Source organism: Lonchura striata, chromosome 2 (genome assembly GCF_050655825.1).
Source record: "Lonchura striata isolate lonStrDom1 chromosome 2, ASM5065582v1, whole genome shotgun sequence".
Lineage (NCBI taxonomy): Eukaryota > Metazoa > Chordata > Aves > Passeriformes > Estrildidae > Lonchura > Lonchura striata.
Window position 1 is genome coordinate 114,917,585 of NC_140704.1, and position 16,547 is coordinate 114,934,131.

The 16,547-nt window shown below is 38.7% G+C and overlaps 1 protein-coding gene across 30 annotated transcripts in view; it reads left to right on the plus strand.

The window, feature by feature from the left end:
• Positions 1-16,547, plus strand: part of DTNA (dystrobrevin alpha) — a 221,835-nt gene that overhangs the window by 176,224 nt on the left and 29,064 nt on the right. For 14 of the 30 annotated variants that reach the window (XM_085572084.1, XM_085572079.1, XM_085572077.1 and 11 more), the window contains 5 exons: positions 137-217; positions 2,085-2,174; positions 7,758-7,835; positions 8,460-8,552; positions 15,232-15,319. In XM_085572084.1, coding sequence (XP_085428210.1) covers positions 137-217; positions 2,085-2,174; positions 7,758-7,835; positions 8,460-8,552; positions 15,232-15,319 — 430 coding nt within the window. The remainder of the gene's footprint in view (positions 1-136; positions 218-2,084; positions 2,175-7,757; positions 7,836-8,459; positions 8,553-15,231; positions 15,320-16,547) is intronic. The other 16 variants (XM_085572095.1, XM_085572091.1, XM_085572096.1 and 13 more) reach the window with 5 other exon arrangements.

Here is a 16,547-nt window from a genome sequence, read left to right on the forward strand (position 1 = left end):
AACTATTACAGTGTAAAGCAGAAGATGCCAGTTGCAATGTTACTTTAAACAAGCTCATTCTGTTCTACATAAATACTGTTGCTGATAGAGGGGGTTTTGATGCAAAATTAATGCAGCTGGGTATTTTGCCTTTCAGGCCCCCCCGACCTGTAACCAGCATGAACGACACACTCTTCTCCCATTCTGTTCCCTCAGGAAGTCCCTTTGCAAACAGAAGGTGAGTTCTTGTCCTTATTTATATCGAACCATTTATGATAGTGGTGGAAGTTTCAATCTTCAGTTCCCTCACAGGGGTAAAAATAACCCAAATGCTCTCACACGGTAAAATCAAGAGATATGAGCAGGGAAATGTCTTGGTTAATTTGGACTGATACCCAGACATCTGAACAGAGGCCTGGAGTTAAGGCATCCCAAGCTCCCCACAGCAGAGCACTGAATTTCAGCTTTCATTTGAACCATTCTGACCCACTAAAATGTGTTCACATGCAACCTCAGGCACCCTCCCATAGGGACAGAAAATGGGCTATTGGTGTGAAGACGTTTTGTAACAGCACTATGGGAATAGGAACTGGGATGTGCCGTTGCCTATTGGGAATGCCTGCATCATACCACAAGGATGAACAAAGAGAAGATGTCTTCATACTTCCAAGATATAGAAAGACATCCTTTCTCCTGTTAAACCATTCTGATTTGCATTAAAATCAACAAGGAAGAAGGAGTAGTCTTGGAATATGGTGACTGACCCTTCAGTAAACAAGCCAGGGAAGTCTCATCAGAAACATAAATCCCAAAGAGTAGGTGCTTGCAGCTGACTGTACATTTTGACTCAATATTTTGGCTCATGCAGCCAAAATACGTGTGTAGCATTTGCTAGCTGTCTGACCCCATCTATGTAAGCCTACAAATGCACATAAGTAAGAAGGTGGCAGGAAAATAACTTCCTGCTGTCTTAGGGAAGATGAGCAATGTGTCTTCCTTGGGTACATTTTATTGTTTGATTCCTGCTGTGTGTGTCAGTGCTTCAGCATTCCCAAGTGACTAAACACAATCTCTGGATATGCACAGCTACATATTTTAACACCAAAACTGAAACCAAACCTGCAGTGTACACTGCAGAGTCAGAGTAAAGATGGTTTACTTTTTCTTTGATTTATGAATTTTGTTACCATAAGCTGTAAACTGTAAATTCTGTGTTATCTCAATGAGAATGGGTGGGACTGAGATGCTTTTTGAAAGTCAGTCCCAAAGCAGCTCTCAAGGCCAGATGTGCTGCCTATACAGAGAGACTGCAAATGCAGATTCATTTCTGTTGGAATATATGGGGGCCTATGAGCAAGGCAGGGTAATGTATTTGTAGCATCTCCAGGGGAGGTCGCTAAGAGCAGCACTCTTTAGGAGTGTTGCTGATGCTTCTGTTTATTCCCAAGAGGTCCCTGTGCTGGATCAACAAAAGTACACTGCTCCTTAGGCCAGGGACCTGCAGTAATGCTCACAGCACTGTCTGCTGTGCTGCTTGTCTCTCTTTACCTGTAAAATACACTTGATTATTTTACTCTTGTCTTCTTTAATAACTGACTGCCCTTAACTATCAGGTTTAAATGTACATGCTTCCTGAGCTGTTAGTATTCCTTTTTTTCCTAGGAAGCACTCCTTGATGAGAATTCCCTGAAGGCAGATGATAGTACCATCCCCCTCAAGCATAGGTACTCAGACTTCCTTATAAGTGGATAGTGTGACATCCCTGTATAGTTAAAAGTTTCCATGATGCAGCAGTCATTCTGGTTCTTTCAGAGTTAACTGCATATAATAATACATTGATTGTATATTAGAAGTTTTGTTACTTTTGTTTCATTGACATAGCAGGATTTTAGGAGTTTGACAGGTTATTCTCAGTATTTTTATTTTCACCTTTTACAAATTTAATTTTCATCTTTTTATTGGAAAGAAAAAGCACCCTACAAACAGCCATGTCAGTACTCTTTCTAAATAAATCAGATTTATTGTTACGAACCCTCTCTGAACACTCTGTTCTCTGTGTATTCTTTTTGAAGTATTAACAAGGTTTCATTGTTTGAATCATTCAGGTTACTTGGGGGTATAAATGCAGCCAGTCCTGTGGCTGATGAGCATTCTCTTATAAAGCTGTATGTAAATCAGCTTCACAACAATTCACGGTCAGTATGAGAGCACTAACCTACTAATCGCAGTAGTTCTGTAGTTCATGCACTAAATCATTAGCAATTCTGCTAAACTACTCAAAATATTCTTTAAGGAAGGCTCTGATGGGCTAGAGGGTTTCTGTGGCTCTAATTAGTCTTTTGAATAGACTTCCTGCTGGCTGTGGGCTTTGCCAACTTCTCTTGCTTCTGCGCAGCACAACTCTTTCCTTTTACCCTTTCATGTAGGATTAATATTAATGTGTTCAGTGGAAGTTGGAAACATTGCCTTTGAAAACTACACCTTTATGGTTCCATCATCAGTGTATGACTTGCCTGTTGTGCTCTTGACCAAGGAATGAAAGAGGCTCTCACAAAAGCCTGGAAATGACTCTGGCTCTCACAGCCAGCCTCCTCTGCCTCAGCTCTCGCTGTGGGCGGCTGCTGTTCTGCCCTAAGCGCTGCTTGCCAATAACCCTCCCCAGACCCCTCAGCTTTGCTTTTCAAAATGACCACAGGAAAAGCAGATCTAAGTCCTACTGAAGCTAATGAAAACTTCCCATTTACATAGTGAGCACTGGATTTGGACCCATGCCTGTCGTTGCTGAGCCCTTTTTCCAGCATTCCCTCACATCTCAGTGACCTAAAGGAAGATCACATTTCATTCTGCATAAAAGAAATACACTATTGCATAAGAACAGTTTCCCCATTTTTTTGATGCAATATCCTTTTCTTTTTTTTTTTTTCTTATTAATCCCTGAGCATGAACTATAATTCAGTAAGAATTACCGATATAAAGGTACTTTTCTGCTAAATGCCAAGATCTTCAATCTGGGTTAGACTGATAACTGTATCCTCATTCATTCTTTTAAGTTTTACTATTGCCCTGGGAAAATCAGGCTCCATTAGTGAAAGCTCACCCTCTTGAACATCAAAGAAACAGACTTTGATGGTTCTGTTTGCAATTGTGCTGATTTTATATTAAATACTCCATGATTCATATTATAATACGAAGAGTACAAACTCAGAGTAAAATTTTGAGCTGGATGTAATCAACACTAAAAGCTCTGCTGGCTGTGTTTTCACTGCAGATAACTTATGGTTACTTTCATTTCTGTTGCAGTCTAGTCCAGAGGCTTCTGATAGCTTTAAGTGATGTTTTTATGTAATTTTAATGTTTATTCAAAGGAGAATTGGCAGAGAATGTCATTCATAGCATTCCCATGATATTTATTTAAGCTACTTGTGTTCATGTAAGAGCATAGCCATTCTAACCAGTTCCTCCCCATAGCAGCAAATGCTAAATTCAGCAAGCCAGCTCATTCTGCTGCTGAAAATGGATAGCATCTCCCAAGTTCAGCACACTACTATATTTCTGGATACATGGGTGAAAATTGGAAATTAACTGGGAAGGTAGAGAATCTTGTTAGAGGAAAGATCTTTGATAATTGTTAAATGCAGTGACAAATTGTGGGTAACAGCTGAAAGGAGATGGAACATTATATACTATTTACTCTTTAATTTCATCTGAAGCACAGATTTCAAGTGCGTACACAATTACTCCAAACCTCAAAGGAAGTTGGGTTCAGGCTTATCCAGAGATGATTTTTAATTTCTTCAAACTGCTTTACAATTAAAGTCCACTTAAAATTTCTGTGCTTGTTTGCTTAGTTTGAGTTGGCAAGTCCATAAGAGAGCTTTAATGAGGAGGTTGGCTTAGCAATTACAAGTACCTTTCTTCTTTATGTATACAGTGTGGAAATTGGTATAAACAATATGCTCTGTACAGCTGAAGAACAGCTTTAAAGCAATTGTGTTAGAAAAGAAGGAACAAAAAAGTCTGTGATCTTCTCCCAAATACCAAATCATGGTCATTTGCTGTGTTGACAACTAGCATGATTAAAATCACAAGGCCTGTAATTCTTTTGCTGTAGCTAATATTCAGGGGTTTTCTCTCTGTTTTTGCAATTTCTGATGCCCTAGAGGGCAGCAGAACAAGGGAAGATTACTGCAGAATAGGTAATGCCCTTGCAAACCCAATGATTTGGATATTTTACATCAAAACAAGCGAACTTAGCATTATAGAAACTTTTGTCCGGTCAAGAGAAGTAACTCTATTCACTGAATTAAAGTTTTTTTTTTCCTTATTTGAATAATTTTATTCCCCTGCTGCAGTCTGTCACACTGACTTAAAGTATATAGCTGCCATAGTAATGGGTACAATGTCCTGCTCTTTCTTTATAAATGTTTTCTTTAAGCTATTGAAATATTGTATTCAGGTAGGATAAGATGAAACAGAATGTTTTTTCTTGCATTTTTCTCAGCCCCTCTTTCACACATAATGCATTTAGTTCTTCTAAATGAGTAATAAGATGGAATAAATGGTGTGATGCAATACATTCTGGTGAACATGAAATGACTTGGCAATTGTGTGATAGATAAAAAGAATCTGCTGTGATATCAGATAACTATAGCCAAGGAGAAATTGAATCTTATTTAATGCTGAGTCAGAATGCCTGGTGCCTTTTTTGAACTCCAGATAAAAGTTAAAGGAATTGGATATTCTACCTGGGCATAACAAGAGATTAGGCCGGATTTCTAGTCATCAACTAACTTGGAGCAAAACATACTTGGTTGCTGCTGTTCTCCATGTTCCTATCTCTGAGGCATGTGGTAGACTTCAACTGCATGCTGTCTTTGTGTGGTTTTTATTCAGAACAAGATGAGAAGCCTTATTTCAGCAGAATATCAGCAATATTCTGCCTGGCTAAAGGAAGGCTTATATGTTTGATTGTTCAGTAGCCAGGTAGACACTAATGAGGGCATAATATTTACACCAATATTATTAGGTCTGTATCTTTGTAGACCTCTGCTCACAGCTGGAAGGTTTGTCTCTAAATTTGGATGGAGAAGCACTATTTGGCATATTAAATTATGTTCCATTTTAGCAGGAATATATCTTTAAAATATCTGTTCCAGTTGGAAATTCATTGTGGCCAGAATGATCTCTGATATATTAGTTGTATTTTGGGGAATATGTGGAGGATGTAGGAAGATGTGGAAGAAAAATAAGAACAAATGTCAGCTCTTCCAAATGAAGGAGGGTTGAAGGTGGAAGCAGGGACAAAGGTGAAAGGGATTATAAAGGAGGCAGCCTAACCTTTGTATCCAAAGATACTGAAATTATAAAAGAGTAAGCATCTGGAGGATAATAAACAAAAAATAACCACTATAGATTTGTCAAGAAAAATTATATCAACCAAACAAATTTATTTCATTGACAGGATGACTGATCCAGTGGGTAAAAAGAGAAGCAGGAGATACAATACAGCTTGACCTTAAAAGGACTTTAGACATATGTCCCAGATGACACAGAAGTACCCAAAGGAAATACAGACATAGGGAAATTAGTAAAAGAGTAACATTCAAAATTAATAATGACATTTTCAGAAGTTTACCACTGCTTTAGGAGAAGGACATCTGCTGGGAATCTAGAAAGCTGTCCTAAATTAGACAACTATGCACTATTTCTCATAGTGACTTAATGGAAGCAATAGAGTGAATATATCCAATTTGTAGGTGGTGCAAAGGTTGAAATAGTTGTGGAAAGGAGTGCTTGGAGAGCAGTTTCTAAATAAAAGAAAAGTAGATCAGTAGCAATGGTAGTAATTGATGTCCAAATGATCTGAAATCAATTACAGGAAATTCAGTAATTATAAGTGAAAAGTGCTGTAGCAAGGAAGAAAATAGTCAAATAAAAGATTGGAGGATAATTGGGTGGATAGAAATATTTTAACAGAGGACCAAGCAGTTGCAGTGAACCACAAACTAATTGAAGTCAGCAATACAGTAGTTAGATTGCATTTAACCCTGGAACATCATCTGGAAAGCCATTAAAACTCATTCCCCAGAGGAGGAGACATCTGCCTGGGGGTTTGCTGGCAGTTTAGGGCAGCAGCATGGGGGTAGATATGCTAACCAGCATGTCTGGAGTCCAGAGGAGACACCCAAACAGCAGAAAAAGAGAAAAAATGTCACTCATGAGAAAAGGTTGGAAGATTAAAGTTTGCTTAATCAGCTAAAAAGGAAAGGGGCATGGACAGACATGGTATCAGTTGTTCAGTGAATAATCCTTGCTTGCCTGTCTATCCACACTAACTGTGTGGCCTCTGGAGCATAGGACAGGGGAACTTGTCGTTGGTGGAGGGCTCACTGTTAGAAAGTAAGGCTCAAAATCTGCCCTGGGGCCTTTGGTCTCCCACTGTGGCAACATATTTATCTGTACTGGCAGATAAATAAATATAAATTTATTTATATTTTATTTATTTATATAAACAATATAAATTTATTGTTTATACCAATAAATACTGTATTTATCTGCATTTTTGGCTGAAATGGCTAAGCCTATACCCTGTGAATGCATTTTCCTTCTGTAACTGGGAAGAAAACGTGTGGAAAATGCATCTTTCTAGATAGCATGGCACATGTTTATCTGCATGGATTTTGCCCCAGTGGAAGTGCAATACACATGAGTAGCCTGCTGATGGGCAGAGAAATGTGAAACAAGCATTTTTTCTTGCTGTGCAGTACAGCATTTCATTCAGCTATCTTACAAATTTATTATAAATCAATAGGCTTGAGTTCTTAGGACAACCTTTGGTTCCATCCTCTTCTGAACTCTACTGCCAACCTTGCTCTCCCAAAAGGAGGGGAATTACACAAACCTCACTGAATTCCTTCTTTGTCCCAATATTGAAGGTTTTGAAGATTACCAGGCACCACTTTGTGCAACATTACCTCCCTACATACACACCCAGACCCATATAGCCCTGGATGCACAGGTGCATCCATGCTCTCGCACCCATGAGGTGCCAACTAAAAAAAATGTGAATAATTTTTAAAAATAAGAAAGTAAGATATAATTTTGTTTTGCTTTGTTGTTTCTTAAACAAACAAAAAAAAAAGCTGCAGCATGAAAAGAAAAATAACATTTTCAATATTTCTCATTTTCAGCCAGTGGTAGCTTGTTCACGTGGATATTTAAGTGCTGGGAAACAGGCAGTTACTGCAATCCATTAAATACTGTAATTAGGAAAAAAGTGTGTTTGATGAACTATATATTACTTTAAATCAACAGAAGAACAGTACTTCTGAAAATTAAACTGTTGTATCCTATCACTGCATCCAAATAAATGTCTTTCCACAGATTATTGAAACCATCTTACAGTTAATGTGGAGAAAAGCAATTTAGCTGTTATGGTGAAGCTTTCCCAGCTCGAAAGCAGCATTTGAGACCGTGTTTATCTCGGACTCCATCTGGAAAATACACAAGCCTTCATCTCTCCATTTGTGAGAGAAGCACATTTTGTTTGTCACTTCTGTAGTGGAGGCTTTAATAGTTTGCTTTTGGAGAACAGGAGGAGAAACTCGTAATTCCTGATTTTGCATTTCCTGAAGTTTTCTAGAAAACTTTTCCTTTAAAGCTTCTATTATTTTTATTCAGTCCAGGGCACTCAAATGAGCTTCTCCAAGTTCTATTCTATAATGAATTTCAGACATCACTGTTTACCCTCTTCTTAGTTTTCCTGTCTTATTAACTAGCTCTTCTTCCAAGAATACTGAAGTAGAGCAGAACAAACTGCTGGCTAGGGCTGCTCCAGCTTTCTTGAAAGGCAAAGGGTAAGTTAAAGAGAGAGTATGTTCTTAACTTGTACTAACACAGCTAAACCAAAACATTTTCCTCTATTCCTGCCATTTTTAATGTATTCTATATACATCTTTCCTGAGAAAATTGTGATAAGCAATTAACCCAGTGAGCTAAGTAAGGCATGTTTAAATATATGTATGTACACCTGGATGCTTAAGGTCTTGATCAGACACTTGCAAGCAAATCCAGCTTGTGAATTCAGTGTGTCAATCATGTATGTTACATATCTATATTAATGCTGGTGTGCAGTATATGGTATATTAAACCGAATAATGCTAACCTCACAATTTGCTGTATTTTCTAATAAATACTACTGTGCAGCTCCAAAGCTTTAGTCCCTGGCCTGATCTGGCATCTCTCTGATTTCTGAGGCTGGCTATGTCATCAAGTGGCATGCTACCATCCTAAATCACTAAATACTAAACATGTAAATTACAATAATAACAAAATAACTTCTGCACTTGGCCTGTTGTTTCATTCTGATTTCTAAGAACGCTGAAGTATTAATTCCCAGATTCCCATTTCACAATCTTACTTGCTCCTGCTCTCTCTGTTTGTGTGTGTGTCTGTCTGGCTCACACCCTGCCCCGTTCCAGGTTACAGTACAGCCTCGATGTTGCAGACAGGCTGGCTGATGAACACGTGCTCATCGGGGTCTATGTCAACATGCTACAGAGCAGCCCCGCACGGTTAGTGCAGGTTTGGCACCTCTGGGGGACCCAGCACAGGGACCTTGCTCAGCCAAATGCTCTCGCTGTTTCCTCCCGGCCACGAGCTGGAGCAGCTCTTCACGAGCACTAACCTGAAGTGAATGTGTATGAGTGTGGGGTATGTCCTCCCAAAGTTGGTGGATTGTGGCACTGGCTGCTATTCTCTCTACTGAGGCTTGCAAGGTATTGCCAATAATTGCTTAGGTATTGCAAATAATTGCTTAGTTAAGAGTGGCTATGCAAATTGTTTAGGACACTGAGATCTAGGCAGTGCAGGACTTAGTGGTGGTACAGAAATCTTCACACAACAATGATTAAACAAGCCCATGTTTTCAAGGCGTTAGTTTTTGAGATCATTTATAATTTGTAGCTTCAACTTCTTCGAAAATTAGAAACTGTAGTAGTACCTAAATAATTAAATCACGATAATAATTTTCTTACCTAGTGAGAGAAATTCATTTTGATTTTTACATATGTCAGGCATTGCTTTTAAATCTGCCTGATTTCTGCATTGTTTCAATCTTGTATACAATTTTTCCCTGCTTTCATTTAGACTCAGGGGTTTTAAATGAGTGTCTTGAACATAATTCATTGTTTCTGCTGGAGTGATTATAGAGCTTTGTCTCCTAAACCTATCAGCTGTCCTAGCACTTGTGATGCTGGCATTGCAGCCTGCCACGCCAGAGAAGGGAAACGCTACCTCACCTCTTCAAGTGCTACAGAGTTCCATAGACTTTGCAGCCCTGTACCAGCAAAGTGGTGAGCAGTATATGGCCCTAGAAAATGTGGTGCTGAGCAGAAAATTGTACAGTGTTTCTACCAAAACTATGATCAGGAGGTTTCTCTTGCTCATAGCAAGTCCTTCAGTTTCCTGTGCTGCCACTGCAGAATATTTCCCAGGTTAGAAGAAAGTCTCCATTTACTCCAGTGTGTAGGAGGTAACAAGTAACTTCATTTTGGAGAGTGAATGCAATGGTTCTCTGCAATCTTAAGAAACTCACTTCTGCATGTAGCTCCTGTTGAAAATGGGAGTAATTTGTCATACCCAGTGAATAAAAAGTCTGCCTCCATTGTCCTGGATCTACTTTTGTACTCTGTAGGCCACTGGAATGTGCCAGTGGTGGAGGGTTGAAAAGGCAAACTAGGTTTTAGTGAGGAAAATGAAAACCATTTATCCTAAGCAAAAACGTTTTCAAGGGGAATTCCATTCTTAAAGAAGCACTTCAGAAATCAGGCTTATTGAGGAATATTGACATGCGGCTGTGAAAGCTGGCTCTTGGGGACATGTATGTGACCAGTCACTGCCCACCCAGACTGAGGATAGGAATATGCTGTCACTCAGTCTGGTGTGACGGGGAGAAGGAAATGTGGCCCTGACAACCATGAGTGACTTACTTGATATGATTGTTCAGGAGGAGAGTGAAGAATGGACATGGTGGTGCTAGGCTGGTTTGGCAGGCATAGCATTTGGATGTCATGTCTAGGATTCATTTAGCTTCAGTGAGGGCTACCAGTTCCTCCTGAGTTTGTGGGTGCCTCTCCTCGTCTGTAGTGTTTTCATCCTTCAAATTTTATTATTTATATTCCAACCTGTTTCCTCAAGGCTTTGAGCCAACCTCACCAAGTCATAGTACCTTTGTTTCCAAATATGCATATACAAATCATATGCCAGGATATTCAACATTTATTTGGTTTTGAGAAATGAATGGGGGAGTGACTGACAACAACCTTAATTGTTTAAACAACTGATGCAAAGCATAGTACATAACATCTAATTACTGATATTAAATCACTGCAGTCACAGCATCCTCAATGAGAAGCAATTTCAGTTATTTCTATAATTAGATTTTGAGAGAAACATAACCTAGAGGGACAGTAGTCTTAGTCAAGCATCAGACCATACTGCATTGCCATTTTCTGCTTTGTTGGACTGAGACTGCTAGTAGAGAAAAAGAATGGTTACATTTTGGTAAAAATAAAAACAAAATCTTGTCATCCTAGAGCTCCTGTGTGAAGCCAATTTCCAAAGGAGGAGGTGAGACCTCTGCAGGAAGTTCACCTGCTGCATCCCAAAGTCTGGGGTGGCATCTTCAGGCAAAGCTGACCTCCTCCTGCCCATGCCCCAAAGTGGCTAGATGCAGTTAGCTCAAAACCCACACATTTGTGTCAGGATGGTGCTGAGCTCAAGTTATTTCACCCTGCATCTTAAGAAGGTTTGGTAACCTGAGGAAAGTATGCAGTTAACCAGAATCAGGTAGCTTCTGATTTAAGGGAGGCTGCAGCTGGCCAGCTCTGTTCAATCTGCCTGCAAAATACTACCTGTACCTACCCAGACATCAGATCATTCAAGTGCTTCTGGCAGCCAAAGCTGAAAAGAGGAAGGATTGTAGCTGGACTTTTATCCACAGGAAAAACCTGCAGAGATACTTTGTGAGGATAATACATAAAATTACCTGAAGAGCTGTACAGTAACATTTCAAAAGAAAACAAGATTCAGGTTTTTTTAAACACTGAAGCTAATTTATAGCTAATCATCAGTGTAATATAACACAGAATAACTTTGATTTTGTTTTAAGTGCAGCTAGTATTTATATTTTGGGCTTTGTGGGGTATTTTTAATTCATTTAATTAATTTTCACTGCTTATCTTTATTTTTCATCTCCAGTTATTTGATACTGCAAGTAAAAGTACAAGTTTTCCTTTCCTTCTACCACAGGCTAATAAGCTACTTGAGGGTTTTTTAGAAGCCAGTACTCCAGAGCAAATTAATAAACAAGAGGAAGAATTAATTCATTATTTATAATAAATATATGGGTAGGAAAAATAACCCTTAGCCAGATATTTTGAATAGCTTAATTGCAAAGTCTTTTTTAATATTTAAAACCAATATTTGATACTTACTTTAGTTTATCTTTAGTGTCTGATTCTTAAAAAGAACTTTTAACTGCAAATAGTTTCCATTTTTGTAAGATAGAGGCTTTGCCTAGCTTGAATATTAATTCCATATATTTCAGTCTTTTTCTTTTCAGGTACAGAAAAAAACAGGTTAAATTAAAAGTAAAAGGTTAATTTGGTTTCACAGAGAGCTGTTTTCTGGGGGTTTTATGTTGTACTTCGTAGTACTATGTGAATCTTATTTCTATATAAAAATGTTGTGCTATTCTAGGGCATATTTAAAAATATTTATTAAGGGGGTGTGCACAGCTCTAGGTGGGAAGGCTGGTTTAATCTTCCTTTGAAAGAGGAAAAACATTCAGAGACCAGTTGCTACAGAGGAAATGTGTAGACATTTAGCTCCCGTGAACAGAGACAGTTTTTGTGATTATTTCCACATAGCTGAGTGTTAAAATATTTTGGTGGTAAAATCTTGGTGATTCTTAAGTAAATGGCAAATTAACACTAGTAGAGGATTCAGATGATTTGTCTTGGTTTTAAGTGTCTTAAAACCAAGCCAGTTTTGAAAGTGTGGCAGTTTAACAGTCCTCTGAATACATTTGGTGTGTTGCTGATATGCTTTTTTTCTTTTTTTCTTTTTTGCAGCCCTAAGGCTTAGAAACGGACCCTTTAATTTGTCTGTATTTTCTCTAGCAAATTATTTATTAAGGAAGGGGTTGCAGAATAAGAGCATGCCATGAAGACCACACTGATACTTCTCTTTCAGAAAAGTCTCTTTCACAAGAGACTTTTTTAACCAGTGGTGACATAGTTGTAAAACCAGCAGGGAACATCCATATCAGCTGTTGCTGGGTGCCTACTGCAGAACAGGCTGGCTTGACACATCTGAAGCCTGACAAATAGCAAAGATCCTCCCGAATCACTCATTTGCTCATAGGTTATCATGTTTTTTTCATCCTTTGCCTGCAGTTTTGAGATCCCTTTTTTAATAGAGCTACCTTAGACCACAAATGTCCTATTGTTCAGGTGCTAATATTGATATTCACTCTATATCTGAATGGTGATAGGTGCCAGACCAATTATTGCTAATTGCTATAATTATAATGTCTTTAAAGAAATGATCACTAATGGAGAAGCAGTGATTTTTAGAAAAGAAGGAACAACAGTAGGATATTTGTATGCAAAATGTCCAGTTTCTCCAAAAGGATGCCTGGATCATTCCCCTGGGGTCCCAAATTCTGCACACAGATTCATAATATTTAAAACTTTTGTGTACAATTGTCTTACTGTATCACTGTATTTCTGGTTTTCTGTGAAGTTGGTGAAGTAAAACAGAACTGAATTATGGTAAATCTGAGAACTCTGAGACATAAAATTCTTGGCAGTGGAGGCTAGTGCTGCTGTGCAAACTTCTGTGTTTAATGGTCACGTAGAATACGTATATTCCAGAAGTTCATTTATCTCAGACATTGAAATTTAATTTTCAAGGCTTTGGGGTTAGTGATTTGCAGCACTCATAGACTAAATTTGATGCATTGTTACATCTACTTTATGACATCCACCCACGCATAAATATCTATCAAAGACATGAAATACAAGTAAGACTCAAAAAATCTGCAGTGGCTTGGTTCATTCTGAAAAGCAGTTGGCTTAGGTGTTAGCTCACATCTCAGAACTCTACTGCAGATTGGGTTATGCCAACAAGTGGAACCATAATCCATTCTTCCAAGATGGATATGGCTGCACATTGCCATAAAAAGGAGAATTGATGCTGAATGCTTGCTGTTTTCACAACCATCTGTTAGGATGCAATGTTTTAGTCATTATGATAAAATTAAAAATTAATTAAGCTGTCATAAAAGTAACCCTTATTACCCAGTTTACATAATTTTATGTGTCTGTAAGACTTGCTCACCCCTTTCTTTCTCTGGATGACATATTAGTACATTAAGCATTGAGTATGTAAGAAGCAGAACTGTATAAAATTTAGAAAAATGCCTTTAGTTTTGGTCTTTCCCAAAGGTATCAGTTACCCCACAAGAATCTCAGTAAGCCTAAAATTAAGCTGTATATGTAACAAAATAAACATAACTAAAACCAGAAAGTCAGTGTTCATCTACCACCAGAAGTCTTACACGCAGTCTGCAACACAAGTTTTATTTACACAGAACCTCTCTGTGTCTTACTTTTCAGAGCTTTACTGTTTTTCTAAACTTCATGTATGTGGTCTCACAGGTTATTATCAGAATGAGAAAAAGATGATGTTTGGCTCTTTTCTCTTGCATCACTAAGCTGTAGCAAATCCACATGACACCCAGCTTTCGTTTCATGATCAGTGAATATCAACCACTGCTCATCTTTCAAACATAACTTTTAAATCCCAGTGGATTTAGTCAGGCCAAACAACACATGTGCACAGTAGTTCCCTGAAGGACACGGGGATATGAACTCACTGAGAAGATTTAGAGAAATATTCCTTTTAAATATATCAGTTCTTCAAAAGCAGAGCTTTTGGCACAAGTGTGATTTTCCTCTGGAGGGCTTCTCAAGTTCAAGGTACAATTTCTGGAGAAAAATTCAGAATAAAATCCCATGCCCAGACTGTTCTGAAGCTCATTTGCCAGCAACCAGTTACATGCCCAGAAGAGCCTGTGGATGGGGAGATTTGTTCCTGTTTCCCTTCAGCCAAAAACCATTATACAGTAGCCAAAGGATAAGAAAAGAGGCCAGACTTGCCTCTGTCTGGGAAAGTCCACAGGCAGTCTTGTATTCCATGTCACAATTCCACATTCCTCTCACCTCTTCTTTGGGACTTTATTTTTTCTCTCTTATATATACTAAAAGTAATGCAATATAGGATTCTAAAGCTCAGGATTATCCAGGGTCAACTATGTCCTCTTCAGATTTCTGGTGTTGTTACTTTTGATGTTTGTCTGCAAACTTCTTAATGTTTAGAAATAGTGAAGGTTCTCGTTATATTACCTTTTTCCTGCTCATCAGACTAAGTAATAGCTTCCTTTTAAAATAAGGACAGTTAGAAAAGTGTTATTAACCTGAAAGAAATATTTGCATTTTATATTACTGGGGGAGAAAAAATAATAACATGCAATATTTTAAAGGAATTCAGCATATTTGCTGTTTAGTTTTTACACTTGTTGATCACAGCCATATGGCACTGTGAAGTCTTGCTCCCAAGTAGCGAGAAACCAAGAATAAAAGAGAAAGCCTGATTATAAATTCCTAGATCAGTGGTTACCAACAGTGAACTGTGAGACCTTGGTAAGTGCCCTGCAAAACTGTCCTAAACACTGCTTTCTGGTTCAAATATGACAAAGCATCTCTAGTCTTTTTCAACCAACACCGAGGCTCCTGCTAATCCGCTGGTTTTACTTTTTGGTAAAAGTAGTCTTCCAGGTGATATGACAAAGCTGAGTTGCAAAGTAAATGCTGACTGATGGTTCTAACCACCTCCTGACCCTTTTTGGGCAGAGTAGTCTGCAAGTTGTGTCCTGTACAACCTTTACTGTGGTCTGCAGACCGCTGCTGTTTTCTCCCTAAGGGAAGGTGCTGCCCAGCCCCTTAGAGCTGATCTTTCTAGGGAAATTCTCTCCCCTTTGCTCAGTTAACATCAGCTGTTCCTAATTTGGTGATGGTTTGCTCCTTAGTTCTGACGTGTGGGGCTGTGAAGTGGTGGCTGGCTGAGGCAGAGGGCAGTTTTGCAGTGTATAAAACTTTCTTCCCATTTCCCCCTCCCCCTGAGCAGCGTCCTTGACAGTGCAAGTCGCCTGGATGAAGAACACAAGCTGATCGCCAGGTACGCAGCAAGGCTGGCAGCAGAAACTTCTTCATCAGTAAGTGTTTTAATTAAAGGAAGGTACTTTCCTTCTGTCATGTTCCAGGGGCTTGGCAAGATCAGGGAGATTACATCTGACAGTCTAATGATTAATGGATTATTTTTGCCTATTCTTTTCATCAGAGGCTGTGATGCTTTAATAGTAACACTTTTATGCAGTCCATTGAATATGAAGAATCCACATACTAATGCATATAATCTATATACTAATGCAGTGGTATTTAAATAATTGCATCAAAGGGAGTCTGACATCTTGAACTCGGGAAAGACTATAAAATATTGTCTGGACTAGCTTTGGTTAAAGGTTAATGATTTACTGCATTGGAAAAACAGGGTGGTGAATCCATTTTACTCTCTGGCTCGAATATCACAGTCACTAGGGCCTTAAGTACTAAGGATATTAAAGATTCTTCAGCAGGATGACTGTAATGACCCCCTGCATTAGCCCTGGGTCCCATTTTCATTCCAGTGCAATGATTATTCTGCTCTCTGTGTCCAAAGATAGAAGGTGATGACAGGCTAAAACCTTACTAACTGCATTCAAGAACAAGAGAAAATGAAGCAGGAACCTAATCAAAGTATATAAAATCTTAAATGGTACATAAAAGGTCAGCCTAGCTACTTTTTCTCAATCTCAGTCCATTTGATAGAGCAAAGGTCTCTGAATGATGGTTAAGTGAAAAGCAGCAGATCTGGAGCGCCTAGAAACATTTTCACACTGAGATTTTCAAACTGTGGGGTCAATTGAAAGGGTGAAATTGGACACCACACATCATGTAGACAGTGAGTCAGATTCAGACCACATGAAGATGGGTCTGCTGCCCCGTGCAGATGCTGTCACGGAGATTTGACACTACCTGCAGCTGCCTGGAAAGAGAGGGATGCTCGTGTTCCGCCAGTCCAGCCCAAATTAATTATTACCAGACATGTGACACAGTGTTTCAGATTTAAGGCAACCTGTAGATGATGGTCTTATTTCAGAAAGACAGTAATTCTTTATGGGAACATGATTTCCCAGTGATAATGTCTCTGGTTAAAAATCAGTTGTCACCAGTTCCATATAATGTGTCCTTGATGTAGGGGAAAACAGTATAAACAGAGCTGACTTGAAGGAAAATACTGAATTTCTCATTGCCATCCATCTTTGCTCTTTGAACAAAAGAGACAGAAGGAAAAGAGAAGGTTTCTGTAAAGAGAAATCTTTCCAAGCAAAAGAGTGACACCCA